General features: G+C 61.8%; 1 protein-coding gene across 3 annotated transcripts in view; it reads left to right on the top strand.

Annotated features, from left to right (window-relative positions):
• KDM4B (lysine demethylase 4B) overlaps nucleotides 1-16970 on the top strand; it is a 184016-nt gene that overhangs the window by 147835 nt on the left and 19211 nt on the right. Inside the window, exons 11-15 of one of the 3 annotated variants that reach the window (XM_050770070.1) lie at nucleotides 1240-1341; nucleotides 1771-1970; nucleotides 12826-13295; nucleotides 13680-13800; nucleotides 16469-16647. The exons of 1 other annotated variant lie outside the window; for it this stretch is intronic. In XM_050770070.1, coding sequence (XP_050626027.1) covers nucleotides 1240-1341; nucleotides 1771-1970; nucleotides 12826-13295; nucleotides 13680-13800; nucleotides 16469-16647 — 1072 coding nt within the window. The remainder of the gene's footprint in view (nucleotides 1-1239; nucleotides 1342-1770; nucleotides 1971-12825; nucleotides 13296-13679; nucleotides 13801-16468; nucleotides 16648-16970) is intronic. One more of the 3 variants, XM_050770071.1, reaches the window with a different exon arrangement.

Here is a 16970-nt window from a genome sequence, read left to right as displayed (position 1 = left end):
GGCCATGCTGCAGACGTCGGGGAGCACTGATTCTAGCGAGTTAGGCAGCTGAGGAGCAAGCAGGGCTGGCAGTGACTAGTGTTCTAGGAAGGCTTCCTGGAGGAGGCGCCCCAGAAGCCAGCATGGAGCACAGGGTGGGCAGAGTGGCTGGGAGCAGCGGTGGGCAGGGGTCAGGTCCGAGTGTCCTGAGGGAGCCTGGGCTGCTGCTGGCCCATGTGACAGCCTGGCTCAGGCAGAGGCGAGGAGGTCCTGGTGACAGAAGCCCCGCCAGCGGGCCCACCCCACCCCCGTCAGATGAACCTGCCCCACCCTGGTGACCACTTGGTCCTTGGAGGGGCAGCTGCCACAGGGACCCCTGTGGGGTTGAGGTGACCGAGTCTGAGCCCACAGGAACAGGGGACACGGGAAGCACTCAGAAGCCGCAGCCGGCATTGGTAATTGTCCTGGAAACACTGGCGCTCCCAGCTCTGCCTGGCTGCTGGCGGGCTTGACGCGGCTGGCTCTCAACTGGGAAGGGGAGAAAGGCCTCCGGCGGGCCGGGCTGTGCAGCCTCAAGCTCATGGCCTAGTGAGGCCCCTGGCCAGGCCAGGGCTTAGGGCAGCTGCAGGGGGTGGGCCCGGAGGAGGTGTAGACATCACACGCCCAGGGGAGGCGCCAGGCCTCGGCTTCTCTGCACTCCTGGCTTCTGCCTGAGCTCCCTGGGAGCCACCCCCTCCGCATCTCCAAAAACTTTTGCTTCCTTCCTGGAAAGGCCCTGGAGGTCCCCGGGGGAACCTGGTGCGAGGCCCTGGCCGCTCAGCTGCAGGTTCACCCGGCTGTCGCTTTTCCTCCTTCCTTTTTCAGCCCCCTTCTCTCTCATTTCTAAGAAGTGCTAGCTCAGCCAAGCTTGTAAGCCTTGGGCTGAATCCCTCACTTGGGGCTGGTGTGCAGGGACCGGGACCTCCCTGATGTACCCCGGGATTGTGGGTGTCCAGGCTGGGCATACAGGATGCGCCTCCTCTTGGCCAACGCCTGCCCTGTGAGCAGATCCTGGGCTCGGGGTGCAGAGGAGGCCCTGGCAGACCCTGGGGCGTGGGCACAGGTCAGAGCAGCAGAGTGTGAGCTGGGGCTCCCATGCGCCTCAAAGGCTGCAGAGAGAGGACCCAGGGAGTCGGGGACAGAGCCAGGTGCCCAGGACCTGGCGTCCTGGGGAGTTGAGCAGAAGTCCTAGAGAAAAAACCCGTGAAATTTACATTCTAGACAAATTAGTCTGAAAGAAAACAGACACTGGAAAAAGACTGAGGAGGAGAGGAAACCAAGTCTAGAAAGGAAGAAAGAGCAGACCAAAAGGCCGGGGCTGTCGTAAGTGTCTTTTTCGTTCCGTTTGTCGTCTAGGCATTTTCCATGAGCTGCTGTTTCCCTCGGAGCTCACTCCCCGTGTCTCTGTCCCGTGGCACACACGGCTCTTGCCGCCCCGTCCCGCCCGTCATCCCACCTGGTGTCAGTCGGCTTCCCATCTCCAGCTGTCATCAGCGTCCCCTGCTTGACACCGTCCCCACCGTGTCCATTGCCCCGTCTCCCTTCGGTCTCTCCTCCCAATACAGCTCCTGCCCCGCAAGAGCAGAACCCCACGCAGGGTTCCCTTTACCCCTGGCCTCCAGCCAGGAGGCTCCTGCTCGTCGGGCACTCTTCTGGGGGTGGGCGGGGGCTGCGCGCTGCCAGACAGAGTGCACAGACCGAGGGCTCTTCCTCCCTGGTCTCCCCTCCTGCCTGATAAACCTCCCTCTCCAGGTCTCACCGGAAACGGAGCCAGCCCAAGAAGCCCAAGCCCGAAGACCCCAAGTCCCCCGGGGAGGGTACGGCTGGGGCGACGCTCCTGGAGGAGGCTGGGGGCAGCGTGAAGGAGGAGGCCGGGCCAGAGGCTGACCCCGAGGAGGAGGAGGAGGAGCCGCAGCCACTACCACACGGCCGGGAGGCCGAGGGCGCAGAAGGTCAGTCCCTGCCAGCCCAGGCCTGGCACCTCTGCTTTCCTACCCCCAGTGGGCATCTCCTAGAAGGAACCAGTGCCTGCTGCAGCCAGAGTCCCCGCTTTGTAAGAATCCCATTCAGTGGCTTTCTTGCCAGGGTGGGGCATTTCGTGAAAATAGACATTGTGAGGTGGAGGCCGTAAAAAAAGTGCCTGCTCCCCCAGAATTGAGAAGAGTAGTTACCAGAGGCCAGGCGCAGTGGCTCCCACCTGTAATCCTAGCACTTTGGGAAGCCAAGGTGGGAGGATCACTTGAGTCCAGGAGTTTGAGACCTGTCTCTACTTAGGATTAAAAAAAAATTAACCAGGCTTGGTGGCTTACACCTATAGTCCCAGCTACTTGGGAAGCTGAGGTGGGAGGTTGAGGCTGCAGTGAGCCGTGCTTGCACCACTGCACTCCAACCTGGGCAACAGAGCAAGACCCAGTATCACACACACACACACAAAATAATGATAATAATAAAATAAAAGACCAGGATGCTGTATGTGGCCCAGATGCTGGAACGTGCCTGCAGCGGCCGTGGCCACTTCTGAGCAGAGGGCCGGTCCTGACCCGTGAGCGGGTCTCCCTGCTGGGAGTCCTTCCCTCTTCCCACCCTTCCGGGCGCCGTGCAGGGAGCAGGTGTGTGGGGTGTGCCAGCCAGCCTGCCTCCTACCAAGGGCTACCCCCTGCTGTGGTGCCTGAGGCCCAGGTCATGGGGGCCACATTCGCCGGAGGGTCCTAGTCCTCAGTTTCCCTCTGTATGAGCCCAGCACGACCTGGTCTGCCTCTGAGGTGTCAGGTCTCCAGGACGTGCTGTGCCCAAGGTGAATATTGGCCTTGGAACATGGCAAGAGGCCCAACCATGGTGCCATTCAGCAGACGTGAGGCCCCTCCCACCTGCCAGGGGCAGCCGTGGGGCACCTGATCTGTAACGATGGGGTCGTGGCCCTTGCAGTGCTCCAGGAGGCAGGCACACCCCTGCCCTCCCCATATACATGGGGCAGGTATTGAGGGTCACAGCTGGCCAGTGGCTGTGGGCCTGAGGCAAGAAAAGTGAGCATCCCTGGGGGAGAGAGCAGAGGCCGGGGGTGAGTTTGCTCCTGACATGCCACTCACTCAGTGGGGCATGTGGGCTCTGTGTCTGTTCAGCACGCCTCAGGAGGGTCTGCTGGCCTAGAGAGGCAAGACGAGGAAAGCAAAGGCATCGTGGGTAGAAAGGAAAAGCACAGCTGTCGTGGCACTGTTCGCATGTAGCGACCATTCTCTACTGAGAAGCAGCAAGCAAGTCTACAGGCGGAGCCACACGGTGACTCGGGGATCGAGCAGAGCTGCCGGAGATGAGCGACGGGCACAGAAACCCGATCGCGCCTCTCATCTGCGAGCTGCTCACAGCAAGCACGGCTCCCAGAGATACCCCTTATGGTGCTACCAAACAGAGATAATGGATCTTGGAATAAACCTAATAAAAAAAATGATCTTTATGGAGAAAATTAGAGACTTTTTTTGGAAATAAGAAAGAATTGCTAAATAAACAGAAGAATGTACCAGGTGTTAGGAGAGCTCCTGAGCAGACAGCTGACGGCTCCCCCCACATTCTCTGCAGGTTCAGTGCAGCCCCATTTGGGATCCCAGCAGGGTTTGCCGATTTAAACGCAGACAGATGAAAGCCCAAGGCCTGTCAAGAGGCCAGGGCCGCCCTTCCAGAAGGCAGGGCTTGCCACAGAGCTTGCAGGACCCAAGCAAAGATGGCAAAGGGTCTAGGAATAGGAATCCCAGAGCAGTGGACGTGGTGTGAGACCTGGAGTCCCCTCCTTCCCCCTGTCCACGCTGCCACCTCTGTGAGCGCCCTGTGGCTGCTGAAATGAATGACCACGACCTTGGTGGCATAAAACTACACACACTCCTTCTCTCACAGCGCTGGAGGTCAGCAGCCTGACACAGGCCTCACTGGGCTAAAATGCTGTGGGCAGGGCTGCTTCCTCCTGGGGGCTCCAGGGAAGAACATGTGTCCTGCCTTTCTCAGTGTCTAGAGGCGCCCACATCCCTCGGTTCAGGGCCCCTTCCTCCCGCTTCACAGCCACAGTGCAGCCTCTTCCGGTCTCTCTCTGACTCTTACCTTCCTATCTCCTACCCGGGGAGGACCTTGGGTCCCTGTGTCACCCGGATGCTCTCCTGTGTCAGGGTCCTTCACTCAGTCCCACCTGAATGTTCCTTCTGCCACGGGAGGGGACAGATTCCCAGGCTCCAGGGATGAGGATGCAGACGCCTTTGGGGTCATTCCTCTGCCTGCCACATGCCTAGGCATTTCTGTCCAAAGAGAACCGGCAAACTGGAAACACAAAGCAGGAAAGTATCTTTATAACCCAAAGCTAAGTGATTGTTTATGAAAAAGCACAAACCAGAAAAATAAAGATGGACAGATTCAGTGACTCTCAAATACACTGCTGCGAGGATGAACCTTAAGAAAAATGAGAAGACAAGCCGATAGGTAGGGAAGATACTTGCCACCCGTCACCGACCAAGAGCAGATAAGCATGCCTGAGGACCAGGAGGGGCTCAGCCCCCCAAGAGAGAGGGCTCAGAGGAGGAGATCCCTGAGGCTGACGAGCCCAGCCTGCCCTGGGAAGCACTGAGGAGATGCTGCTGTGTGCTCCTCGGACCACCAGAGGTGAAAACTCCCACCGTGCCCAGCCCTGGAAGCCGGTGCAGCAGGCAGCCCAGTCCCCTGCTGCCTGGGACCTGCATGAGTCCAGCTGCATTGGAGATGGACCTGGCCTCATCCAGAGAAGTGGAGCATTTGCAAACTGCACACCCAGAGCTTCCCTTGGGGCACATTTCCTGGAGAGACCCTTGCCAGCGGCGGGCACTAGGACTGTGCAGACACAGGAACAGGCAAACTATCCAACCTCCATCGATGGAGAGGGACGGGGAATCAGCACCGCCTCATGCCCTCGTCTGCCCCGCAGGCATGAGGGCTGGAGGCCGCTGCTCCGCGCCCCGTGGCGCTCAGACATGACCTTGCGTGGCACAGGGCTTCTCATATGCTATGCTCCGTTTGTTTAAAGCCCACAGATGGGGCGGCTGAGATGACTGAAATGTACAGTCTCACACCTGTGGAAGCAGGAAGCTCACAGTCCAGGTGTCAGCCAGGCTGGCCCGTTCCGAGGACCCAGGAGGATCTGTCCCGGGCCCCTGTCCTGGGCTTGGAGGCGGCACCGTCGCGTTCCCGTGGTGTTCTCCCGAGTGTGTCTGCCCAGACTCCCCGCTTCCTAAGGACACTGGCCACGCTGAGCCCGGCCCGCCCCGAGGGCCTCATAACTCATTGTGTCTGCAGTGATGCCCTTCCCAAACAAGGCGGCATCCCAGGTCCAGAGGCTAGGACTGCAACCCCATTCACCAGCACAGGGCGAGGGGCTGCCTGTGGGGCGGGGGCAGGCACAGGTGCCCATTTGTGCTGTCATTCTGCAGGGCCTGTGTCTACGCTGCAGGTCCGCTGGGGTCTGGGAAATCCTCAGAAATAATGCAGACTCCAGCAGGCAAGCCGGGCGCCTGAGCGTGGGCCGTGCTCGCAGAGGATGAGTCCCTGGGCTGGCTGCGGTAGCAAAAGGCCTCGTGTCTTCTGAGCAGGAGTCTGCGTTTGATTCTGGAGACTGTGAGCCCCAGGCGAGGTCGGCAGGGGAGTGGGGGATGGGTGCAGTTCAGGGTTTGTTCCAAGGGGGACTGTGGGATGTCCCTGGAGGGACCGGCACGGGACAGGGGGATGGCTGAGCCATGACCGTTCTCCGTGTTGGGAGCTGCATGGGCCACCTTGAGCTTGGGCCTTGTGAAAGTGCCTTTCTCATGGGTCAGAACGTGCTGGGGGCTGTGCGTGGTCTCACAGGACAGGGGTGAAAACAAGTGGGCAGAGAAAGATCCAGGCTTGGGTTTGGGGACCTGGGCCCACCCAAGCCCGTCGGTTAACTGCCCATGCGACCCTGAGCTGGGACACTGCCTTGATGGGCCTTTCAGGAGGGCAGAGACGAGAGAACACACATCCTCCCCAGGCCAGCGCAGTGTCGGGAAATGAGGCAGGCTGCTGCCGCCACTGCCATCTGTGGGTTTGGGCAGCGAGGAAAGTGGCCCAGTCCTGGGGAGGCTTCTACAGAGTGGAGGTGGCTGGTCAGAGTCTGGCCTGGGTTCTCAGTGGGGCCTCCTGGGAGGGGTCGCAAGGATCCCCGGTACCACGGGTGTCTTCCTCCCTCTTGAGCAGACTCCAGGGGCTGGCCAGCCTCAGGCTGGAAGAAGGGCAGCCACCACCTTCTGCGACTTGGTTTACCCAACTGGCTAGCAAAGGACTGTGGCTTTGCTTCTTTTCTTTTTCTTTTGAGATAGTTTCACTCTGTCACCCAGGCTGGAGTGTGGTGACGCGATCTTGGCTCATGCAACCTCCACCTCCCAGGTTCAAACGATTCTCCTGCCTCAGCCTCCCAAGTAGCTGGGATTACAGGCACCCGCCACCATGCCCTGCTAATTTTTATATTTTTAGTACGGACAGGGTTTTACCATGTCGGTCAGAATGGTCTCCAACTCCTGACCTCAGGTGATCCACCCACCTCATCCTCCCAAAGTGCTGGGATTACAGGCCTCAGCCACTATGCCCAGCCTTCTTTTCTTTTCTTTTCTTTTTTTTTTTTTTTTTTTTGAAACCGAGTCTTGCTCTGTCACCCAGATTGGAGGGCAGTGGTGCAGCCATGGCTCACTACAGCCTTAAGTTTCCTGGGCTCAAGCAATTCTCCCACCTCAGCCTCCTGAGTAGCTGGGACTGTGGACGTGCACCACAACTCTGCTCATTTTTCAAAATTCTTAGTAGACATGAGGTCTCGCTATGTTGCCCAAGCTGCTCCCGAACTCCTGGGCTCCACCTCAGCCTCCCGAAGTGCTGGGATTACAGGTATGAGCCACTGTGGCCAGCTCTCTTTTAATTAATGTGACTTATTTACTAATCTGCCCAAGCCTACCGACGAGACAGCCACACCCTTCCCAGCCCTGGCCTTACCTGTTCTCACTTGGGCCTCACCGTGGCCTTGGCCCCCGAAAGACTCCGGTTCAGGGAGCTGGTTCACCTCTGGTCTCCCCTCCCCATGCGTGGTCCTGGCTGGATGGGCGGCTTTCCCTCCCCGACTTGCCCGCTGGAGAGAAGCCTGCGCCACGTGGGAGGGAGTGGAAACCAATGCCCCATCTAGCCGCCTGGTGTAGGCGAGGCCCTGGCCTGGCCACTCACCATCCTGCTTAAAGATGTACAGGGCAACTCACCCTTCCCGAGATTTCCGGGGGTCCACACACCCTGTGCAGTGGTCACAGTGCCTGGTGCATCTCTGAGGCCTGTGGCTTCCACGGGTCCCTGAAGGGATCAACCCCCTACAGAAAGGCCAGGGACCAGCGAAGAGGGTTAGGGGCCACCTTGGTGCCATGTCAGGGTCTCTGCCCAGGGAGGGCTCAGGGCTGGCGCTCACCCCCCCACCCACCAACCTACCTGGACACCCTTATCTCTGTTCCACGACAGAGACTCCTTCTGAGGAGGACCCACTCTGGCAAGGGCGGGTGTTTTCTTGGACACAGCCCTTCTCCCAGGAGCCCGCAGTCCCAGGAACCTCTGGACAGGAGATTTATCTCGAGAGAGCCTCACAGATGCATATTCACAGTCAGGGGCGCCACAGGAAATGCATGCCACAGGGATGCGTGAAAGATTTCCTAAAGCGGTTTCTGGTCCCCCTTGAATGCCAGTTTCACGCCCCTAAAAGCTATGATGCTGAGGCACCTTTCAGGGCCTAGCAGTGGGGTGTGGGGTTCCATGGTTTCATATGGAACAAGCTGGGAAAGGGCCGGCACCTCTTGCTCATGGGGCCGGGAGTCATCAGCGTCGGGGAGGAAGCCCCTCGGGAGGAGAGGGGCCTGAGGCACAGTTGGGAGGCTGCTTCCCAGTGGCCGCTGGCGTCCCCTACCCCATTCTTACTGGCTGCTTTGAGGTCTGGGAAGAGCGGCCGCCCTATTGCCCAGCCCTAGGAGGGACTAGCTGCCCCACCAGCCAGCGCTGACCCCAGAGCCAAGCAGAAGGCAGGAAGGTGGCCTCGTCCACCTCTCCTGAGCCTGTGGGGAGGCCCCGCCTCCTGGAAGGCGGCCTGCAGTGCAGGACACACAGGGTCGGGGGGGCAGAGCCAAGATAGGGACCCAGGAGGGCTGGCACAGTGCTGTCCTGCCTCCCAGAGGGTGGAGAAGCTGCGGTGAGCACAGCAGCCAGCCCCCAGCCCCCAGCCCTTCCCCTCCCCTCGCCCTGGAGTGCCGCTCTCAGGAGAGGCTTCGTGGCTGGCGACTGGCTTTAGGACATGGCAAGCAAAGGCCGCCATGTCCTCCGTCTGGAGAGCGGCCCCAGCTCACAGTGAGGGGCTGCGAGCTCAGCCCGGGGATCCCCCAGTACATTCCAGTTGGGCCTCGGGGACCGTCAGGCACACCCGGCTGTGGGTTCAGCATGGGAGGGTGGCGGTGTTGGAGGGGGTGGCCAGAGAGCCCCTGAGACCGGGGCTGGCTTGGCCCAGGCATGGCGGCCAAGCACAAAACTTGAGGGAGGGCTCCGGAAGCCAGGCCTCCCTCGGCTGGTGGCTTGATTTCCGCAGCCTTGGGGCAGGGACTGAGCGGTGTCCTTGCAAATGAGTGGTTTCTTGCCCCCTCCTCCACAGGGCAGCCTGGGCCTCCGGGCCTGTCTTGGGGTTTGCTGGAGGCTCTGGTGGAAACCCAGGTGCTGAGGAGAAGTGACCCCAGTGCCCCAGGCAGGCTAGTGAGCCCTGATGGTGGGGGTTCTGCTGTGACACTTTCCCTCTCCCCTAAAAAGAGTGCTAGCAGGTACTCAGCTGGCTGCCCTCAGGGGTCCTGGGCAGGTTCTCAGCTGGCTGCCCTCAGGGGCCTGGGCAGGTCCTCAGCTGGCTGCCCTCAGGGGCCTGGGCGGGTTCTCAGCTGGCTGCCCTTGGGGGCCTGGGTGGGTTCTCAGCTGGCTGCCCTCGGGGGCCTGGGCATACCCTGGGCCCCATCTGTACCATGGTCCCTGCTCCCCTCCCTCAGGCCGGGCAGGTGAGGGGTGTGCCAAGGCCTCTGTGGAGTGTGGTCCCCGGGGCAAGGACAGCCCGAGGAATGGCTGCGCAGTGTGCTGCCGTCTTTTGGTGTCCGTCCTGGTCTTGGGCGTCTCCCTCTAACAGGGTCCCCAGTGTGTCTGCCGGGGCTTCACAGAGCCTGGGAGCCAACGGGGAAAGGGCTGGAAACTTGTTATTGCAAGTTTGAGAATTCAGGGCGCCAGCAGGCGCGGGCTGTGTGTGGAGTGCCATGAGGCTGCCGGCATTGTCATTCACTGCTGTCTCCAGTTAGGGGACGGGGTGGCACCCATCAGCCGGGCACCCGAGGCTCAAATTATGTCCTCCTTTGTCTCCCATGCCTGGTCCCTCTGGGAGACAAAACTAGGCAGCCGGCCGGGGGGGGCTGTGGGGAAGCGGGACTTGGGGCCATCCCTGTCCTTGGAGGAGGAGGGAGAGAGCCCTACAGTGTGGCCCTTGGTGAGAGGACAGCCCTTGGGAGGCCTAGGGGCTGATGTTGGCCTCAGCTGCCACCCAGCCTTGCCTCCCAAGCAGAACCAGGGCCTGGGGCGGTCGTACCAGTCGCTGCTCAGGTCCCAGGAGGCCCCGTGGGTGGGGGCAGGATGCCAGCCCCTTAGAGAGGTGGGGACTCCCCAGGGACCCTCCGAGCAGACACCTGTGGTCTCATGTGAGAACAGCCTGGCTCTGTGTTCTTGGCCCCACAGCCCTGGCTGGCGTCCCCTATGCGTGGAGCTGTCTGTTGTGTGTGAGGACAGCCCAGTTCTGCGTCCCTGGCCCCCACAGCCCTGGCTGGCGTCCCATGTGCGTGGAGCTGCCTGTTGTGTGTGAGGGGTGGGTGGGTGGGGGTGGGCCGGGCGGGGGCTCTGATGAGTGTTTCCTCATTGCCTCCTTCCCCACTTCCTCATGTGTGCACTGAGCAGCCCTGCAGCTGGAGGCCATGAGGTTGTGTCCTGGAGTCTTCCTCCCTCTCCTGAGACCATCGATGCCCCAGGTGGGGCCCTCCTGGGCCAGATCCCATGCCAGCCCCCACCCCTGGAGTTGAACCCGACCGGGTGGCCCTGGCTCAGGAAGCCGGCCCAGCCGTGGGGGAGCCTGAGTCCCAGTCCCCGGTGAGCCTGGATGGGCACCGCAGCCTGCAGTGTGGAAGGCAGATCAGATCTGAGTGAGGCTGGGCAGGCGCTATCATGGGCGAAGGAATATTGGATTTCCTTAGGGGAACAAAGCTGTTTGTCCTCAAGTGCCTTTGACACTCGCAGGACGGTGGCTTTCCTGACAGGTGCGCAGGGTGAGGCGTGCGGCCTCTGCAGTCAGCCGGGGTTCCTCCAGCTTCCTGTGGTGAAGCTTCCAGCCCTGGTGAAGGAGCCCCTCCCCTCTGCATCTCCATGCCATGCCTCCACTCCCAGCCTGCCAGGGAGGGGTGTCTCCCCTCTGGCATCCGCAGAGGAAAAAGTGTTTCTTCCCACGCCAGCCTGTCTGCCGTGTCCACTGTTTACCTCCCCTGGCCAGATAACAGCGGAGGGGCCAGTTACCAGTGGAGGGGGTCAGATAACAGTGAGGGGCCCAGATACCAGCGGAGGGGAAGACTGGAGGGGAAGACCGCACTCCCCACAAGGCCAGGCTGGTGGTGTTCCAGGCTCCCCTGCCGGGGTGGAGGTCAGGGAGGAGCCTGGCCAGTGTCCCCAATGCCCCAGAATGCTCAGGACTAGCAGGGGTGGGGGCCAGGGCAGTGGCAGGGGCTGCCTTCGCCTTATGGCTGCTTGCCTGTCCCTCTTGGTGGGCGTGTGCCTGCCAAGGACACCGTGGGCAGTCCCCGAAGCCTGAAGCTGGAGCTGGGGTGGGTGTGGGGAGGAGAGCTGGAGCAGGGAGGGCAGGGCCGCCTCCATCCCTGGGGGAGGCTGTGGGCTGGGGGCTCCTCGTGAGAGTGGGTGGGGCAGTGTGACTTCCTCCTGGCTGCAGGGTCTGCTGGGGGAGGGTCCTCACTTGACCCTTCCTGGGGTCAGCGTGGGTCAAGGGTTAAGCGTCATTCCCGGCGCTTGGCAGCCTCGTCACTGAGGCTCTCAGCACTTACCGCTGGTCCTGGCATCTTGGACTGTGGAACTGGGGACAGCGCGTGGTGGGTTTTATAGCAAGTAGTAAGATGTGGGCGCTGTGCTCCAAACCAGAACCCGTTAAGTGCCACATGGTCAACAGTTTAGTGTGCAGAGACGAATTTCCTTCCCTTGATTTTTCCTTTTTTTTCCAGCCTGTTGGGGGAGGTGGAGGTGGTGAAATGTTAGCAGAGTGACCAGTTCATCCTGGTCTGCTTGGGCCCTTACAGTTTTAGCACTGAGAGCCCCACAGCCTGAGAATCCCTTGAAACCAGCCACTGTCCCTCTTCACAGAGTGTCTGAGAGCCCTGGGGCCCAGAGACACACAGATGGGGCCTGAGCCCCTGTCCCCCTTCTCCAGATGGAGCAGGCAGGGCCCTGGGGCTCCAGGGCTCACAGTGTTCTGGGGTCCACAGTGCGCTCTGCAGCCAGGCTGGTCTTCCTTGAGGACAGGGCTCCGAGGTGCCATGCCACAACTTACCCTGAGCGCAGTGGCCCTCAGAGGGATCGCCCCAGCACAAGCTTCCCACAGCCCGACACAGAGCCCCGCTGGGCCGGGCCCTCCCGGGGACTCCAGGGCAGAAAGCTTTCCCAGCATCTAGAGGCCCCTGCATCCCTCAGCTCAGGTCCCTTCCTTTCCCTTCACAAGCACAGTGCAGCCTGTTCTAGGCTCTCTCTCACTCTCACCCTCCCGCCTCATCTTGTGGGGGCCCTGTGAGGACTTTGGGCCTCCCGGATCATCCAGGATCACCTCCCATTTCACTCAGTCCCACCCACAGAGTCCCCTCTGCCAGAGTCCCCCATGCCCCTCTGTCATGTCCCGCATCCACATATCTGGGAGAGTTGGGACCCGCATGCCTCTGGGGCACTGTGATTCAGCCAGCCAGGCTGCCCATCCCAGTTTTATTTGCTTTACTCACACCCATCCTGGCCCCAAAATAAAATGCCACCAAAGACATATGTCACCTGGCCCCTCCCTGTCATCTGTCAGGAAATGTCCCCAGTGCTGGCCCCGGGGAGTTCCACACAGAAGGGTGTCGGGCCCTGCAGGCCCGTCTGACGCTCCTGGTCCGCTCACGTGACCGCCGGGTTGAGGTTCATTAAGATTTTGTGCGTTGTTCAAGGTTTTACTTCTGTCAGAAGCAAAACCCTTACCGTTTCCACATCAACAGAAGAAACGTAAACAATTGAGATACTCGAGAACACAAAAAGTGCTTCTCCCACACCCCCACCCGGGGAAGTGCCGCTTGGTGCGGCCCACCCAGGTGGGAGCCCGGAAGACAGAGCAGCCTCCTCTGGGTGGGTTTGGTGATGCGTCTCCTCACCTGCCGTGACCCCAGAAGGCACCTAGAGCAACACCTGGTGGGTCCTCACAGGCCTTGGCGGGCGAGTGCTGCTGCTGCGCCTGCGTTCTGGGGAGACCGAGGCCCTGGGGGTGCCTGGCCTGGTGCCCCTGCGGTGATCTGAGGTGGCCCAAAGCCTGTGTTCTCTGCCCCCGCCATGCTCGTGTGGTCTCTCTGGGCTGGAAAGGGCCCTCGACCATCCCAGCCAAGGTTGGGGGATTTCTGGGGAGTGCGGGACCAGCACCTGAGCCCAGGTTCTCCTCCCTGACCGCCTCTCCTCTCCCCACAGAGGATGGGAGGGGCAAGCTGCGACCAACCAAGGCCAAGAACGAGCGGAAGAAGAAGAGCTTCGGCCCGCTGCCCCCACAGCTGCCGACCCCGCCTGCTCACTTCCCCTCGGAGGAGGCGCTGTGGCTGCCATCCTCACTGGAGCCCGCGGTGCTGGGCCCGGGCCCTTCGGCCATGGAGGAGAACCCCCTGCCGGCGCCCCTCAACGTCGTGCCCCCTGAGGTGCCCAGTGAGGAGCTAGAGGCCAAGCCTCGGCCCATCATCCCCATGCTGTACGTGGTGCCGCGGCCCGGCAAGGCAGCCTTCAACCAGGAGCACATGTCCTGCCAGCAGGCCTTTGAGCACTTTGCCCAGAAGGGCCCGACCTGGAAGGAGCCAGCCTCCCCCATGGAGCTGATGGGGCCAGAAGACGGTGGAGCCAGCAGTGGGGCTGGTCGCGTGGAGACCAAAGTCCGGGCCGGAGAGGGGCAGGTGGGGTGGATGGGGGCAGGCGGGGAGAAGGGGGACCGGTGGGGCAGAGGGGAGCTGGTGGCAGGGGAGGCAGGAGGCGGGGAGGAGGAGGGCAGGTGGGGCAGAGGGAAGCTGGTGGCAGGGGAGGAGGAGGGCAGGTGGGGCAGAGGGGAACTGGGAGAGTGGGGCAGAGAGGAGTGGGCGGGAGGGCTGCCTGCTGGTCTCACAGGGCACGTGGCGTGTCTGTAGTTAGAGAACAGAGGAGCCCTGTGGCCTTTTGCTGGGACTATCACCCCAGGGGAGGAGACTCAGGCCTCAGGCACACTGAGCCCCTGTGTGGCTCCAAGGGAGCCCCACCCAGGGGTCTGTAGTGGGGCCCTCACTGCAGCCTGTTGTGTGTTTCAGGCACCGTCCACATTTTCCAAATTGAAGATGGAGATCAAGAAGAGCCGGCGCCATCCCTTGGGCCGGCCGCCCACACGGTCCCCGCTGTCGGTGGTCAAGCAGGAGGCCTCAAGTGACGAGGGTGAGTGGGGGACCCCAAGTCGGCTCTCGGCCCAACTCTGCTGCTGCTCGTGGGGGGCCCGGCTCCCCTGTGGCCTCCGGTCCCCTCCCCTGAACCCAGGCCTGTGGCTCTGCCACCTTCTCTGTAAAATGGGGGTTGTGGGCACTTGGAATCGCCAGGCCTGGCACCGCGTCCTCCATGCAGACCCGGCTCCTGCCAGCACCCCTCCCCCAGGCCTGGGCTGGGTGCCCCTGCTGGCTCCCAGGTGCACGAGGCTGCACTTCCTCCCTCTCACAGCCTCGGACCTGCTCAATACCATTGGCTGCTCCTGTTCTCGAGTGTTAACAGAGCATGACTGTGCGCATGGCAGGGGCCCCGGGGGCGGGGGGGCGGGCAGAAGTGCTGGCCACCCCTACCAGATGGAGGGGATGGAAATGGGCTCAGAGTTCCGGGGTAGCCAGGTGGGGCCTGAGAGCTCAGGTGGGGTCAACATATATCCTCTCCCAGTTTCCAGCTTGTTTCCAGTGCCAGCGTTCCCACAGCCATGTCCGTGCTAGAAACGGCCAGCAGTAGAAGTCTGTTCTCAAAAGTATTGCGGCTGCCTCGGGGGCAGGGGGAAGGCCACTGTATTCAAGTTGCATGACCAGAGGAAAACCCCTCACCCAGCCTGGTCACCCAGGCAGGTGGTCACTCCAGGACAGGTGGTCACCCTGGGCAGGCGGTCACCCCTGATGGGTGGTCACCCAGGGTAGCCTGTCACCCCCGATAGGTGGTCACCCCGGCAGGCGGTCACCCCCGATAGGTGGTCACCCAGAGCAGGCGGTCACCCCCGATGGGTGGTCACCCAGAGCAGGCGGTCGCCCCCGATGGGTGGTCACCCCTGGCAGGCGGTCACCCCCGATGGGTGGTCACCCCCGATAGGTGGTCACCCAGAGCAGGCGGTCACCCCCGATAGGTGGTCACCCTGGGTAAGCAGTTATCCAGGACAGGCTGTCATTGGGACAGGTGATCACACGTGTAGGGAGGCAGCTGCTGTTAGAGATGCCTGGCTTCGCTCTGCTGGCTGGGCTGCCCACGATGGGCGGTTCGGGGCCGGGAAGCTCGTGCCTCCCCATGGAAGATTCCTCCCAGGGCTGAGCACAGGCCATCCGGGCCTTGGAGAGGTTGGAACAAAAGGCTCCCGCGAGGCTTTGAGTGGGAGGGGAGAAGATGGAATCTTCGATTTAACCCTCAGCCGAGAGCTGCTGTCTTGTGTGCAGAAGTCCTGCTAAGCCAATTTTTCATCTTCCGCTTTGGCCTTTCCCTGGGGATGCGTGTAGAACCTGAAAATGGTCTGGATGGCGTCTTTCATCCTGCATGCAATTTGAGGGGTAGGGAGAGGAGGGTTCTAGAAGCGCCTGGGATCACAGGGCGGGAGCTCCCAGGAGTGGAGGAATCAGCAGGGGGACAGAGGCGTGCCCAGGGGCCTCTCGAGCTGCCTCGGGAAGAGGCCTTGCCTTCTACCTGGATATCTTTCCAGAAGGCACCTCCAGGGCCTCCGTGGACTCCCCCACTCCCCACACCCCACTGTGGCCCTTTGGTGAGACCGGAGCATTTGCCTGTGAGATCGTCACGGCCCCAGAACCCCAGGTATCCTGGGGTCGTGAGTGACAGACACAACCAGTGGCTCCGTTCTCATCCCCAGGGCTTCAGGGCCGCTTAGGGCCTTCCCTGGGCTCAGCTGGCGGGACTGTCGCGTTTGGGTTTTTAGAGGAGTCTTGGCCTAAGGGCTTCCTGAGTTCACCGTGGGAGTCCTGGGTCTCCACCTCAGGGAGCCTGCCCTGCCCTCCTCTAGGTGAACCAGGGGTAGTGCCACAGCTGGACTGATCCCAGGACCCCAGGATCCGCTTTAGGTTGGGCTGAGGGTTGGGCCACAGGAATGGGCACCCCACTTCCTGGGGACAGCACCCCTGTGTCCACAGGAGATGCAGGGAGGGGAGGTGGGGAGATTGAGGCGTGACAGCTGGCAGTGGAGGCCTTTAGAGTCCAATGGGAACAGGCGACAGGCGGGAGAGAGACAACTGTGGCTTCTCACCAGCGGCCCTCACCAGAGTTTCCCTGTCACGCACCTCTTCCCGGCACAGGCTGCCTTGGCCTCCTAGCCCTGGGCATAGCCCCTCCTGACTCCCTGCCACACTCCTCCGGCACCTCCCTTGAGTTCAGGGAGTCTGTGCCTGCCCAAGGCAGGAAGGACAGTGTCTCTGAGTCTCTCTGGTCACTGCCGACGCCCCCACACATACTCAGACCCCAGGACAGGTGTAGGGCAGCCGGGGCAGGGCTGGACACTGAGTTTGGCCACTCCTTGGCCCGGAAGGCCCCGGGCGAGTGGACGGCTCCAGATGTCCAGGGAGAACCAGGTGTTGGGGGAGGGGCTCTGAGGAACCACGTTTGGGGGCTCCGGCCTTGGGTAGCAATCGGCCGAGATGGACGTGTCCCCTCCTGTTGATGGGATGGGACGCTGCATTGCCAACTTGATGGGCATCGTGAAGAATGAGGCAGCCAGGAGGCAGGTGGAAGGGGAGCTATGGGCCAGGGACCCTGTGGGCAGCCAGGGCTATAGACCCAGGGCCATCTCCTGGGCAGTTGGGGTGATTCCTTGGCCAAGTGTTTAGGGGACTCAAGTGTCTCTCCCTCTCCCCCGTTCTTCTAGAGGCGTCCCCTTTCTCCGGGGAGGAAGACGTGAGTGACCCTGAGGCCTTGAGGCCGCTGCTGTCCCTGCAGTGGAAGAACAGGGCGGCCAGCTTCCAGGCCGAGAGGAAGTTCAACGCGACAGCTGCGCGCACGGAGCCCTACTGCGCCATCTGCACGCTCTTCTACCCCTACTGCCAGGTGGGCAGGCGGGCCTTGCAGGTCCCAGGGAACCCCAGAGGCAGGGGCAGCAGGAGAGGGCAAAGGACCGGGCACCCCCCATGCCTCCCTCTCTCACGCGGGGCGGGGTGTTGGCCAGCACCCTGAGTTGTGAGGGCTTGTTCCTGACAGCTGTAGGCGGAGCCTGGTCTCTGGGTTTTGTGGGAATGAAGCTTACCAACGTGCACATCTGCAGCGTGAGCCATGGTGGACGGGGCAGAGGGAGGGTGCGGAGGCTCGGGGTCACTGGCCTCAGGGAGCGCCCAGCCTGAGGGGTGCTGAGAGGGGCCGGGTGGTGTGGGGTG

Source organism: Macaca thibetana, chromosome 19 (genome assembly GCF_024542745.1).
Source record: "Macaca thibetana thibetana isolate TM-01 chromosome 19, ASM2454274v1, whole genome shotgun sequence".
Taxonomy (NCBI): Eukaryota; Metazoa; Chordata; class Mammalia; order Primates; family Cercopithecidae; genus Macaca; species Macaca thibetana.
The sequence above is the reverse complement of the archived record's forward strand: the minus strand, read 5'-3'. Positions and strand labels throughout refer to the sequence as shown.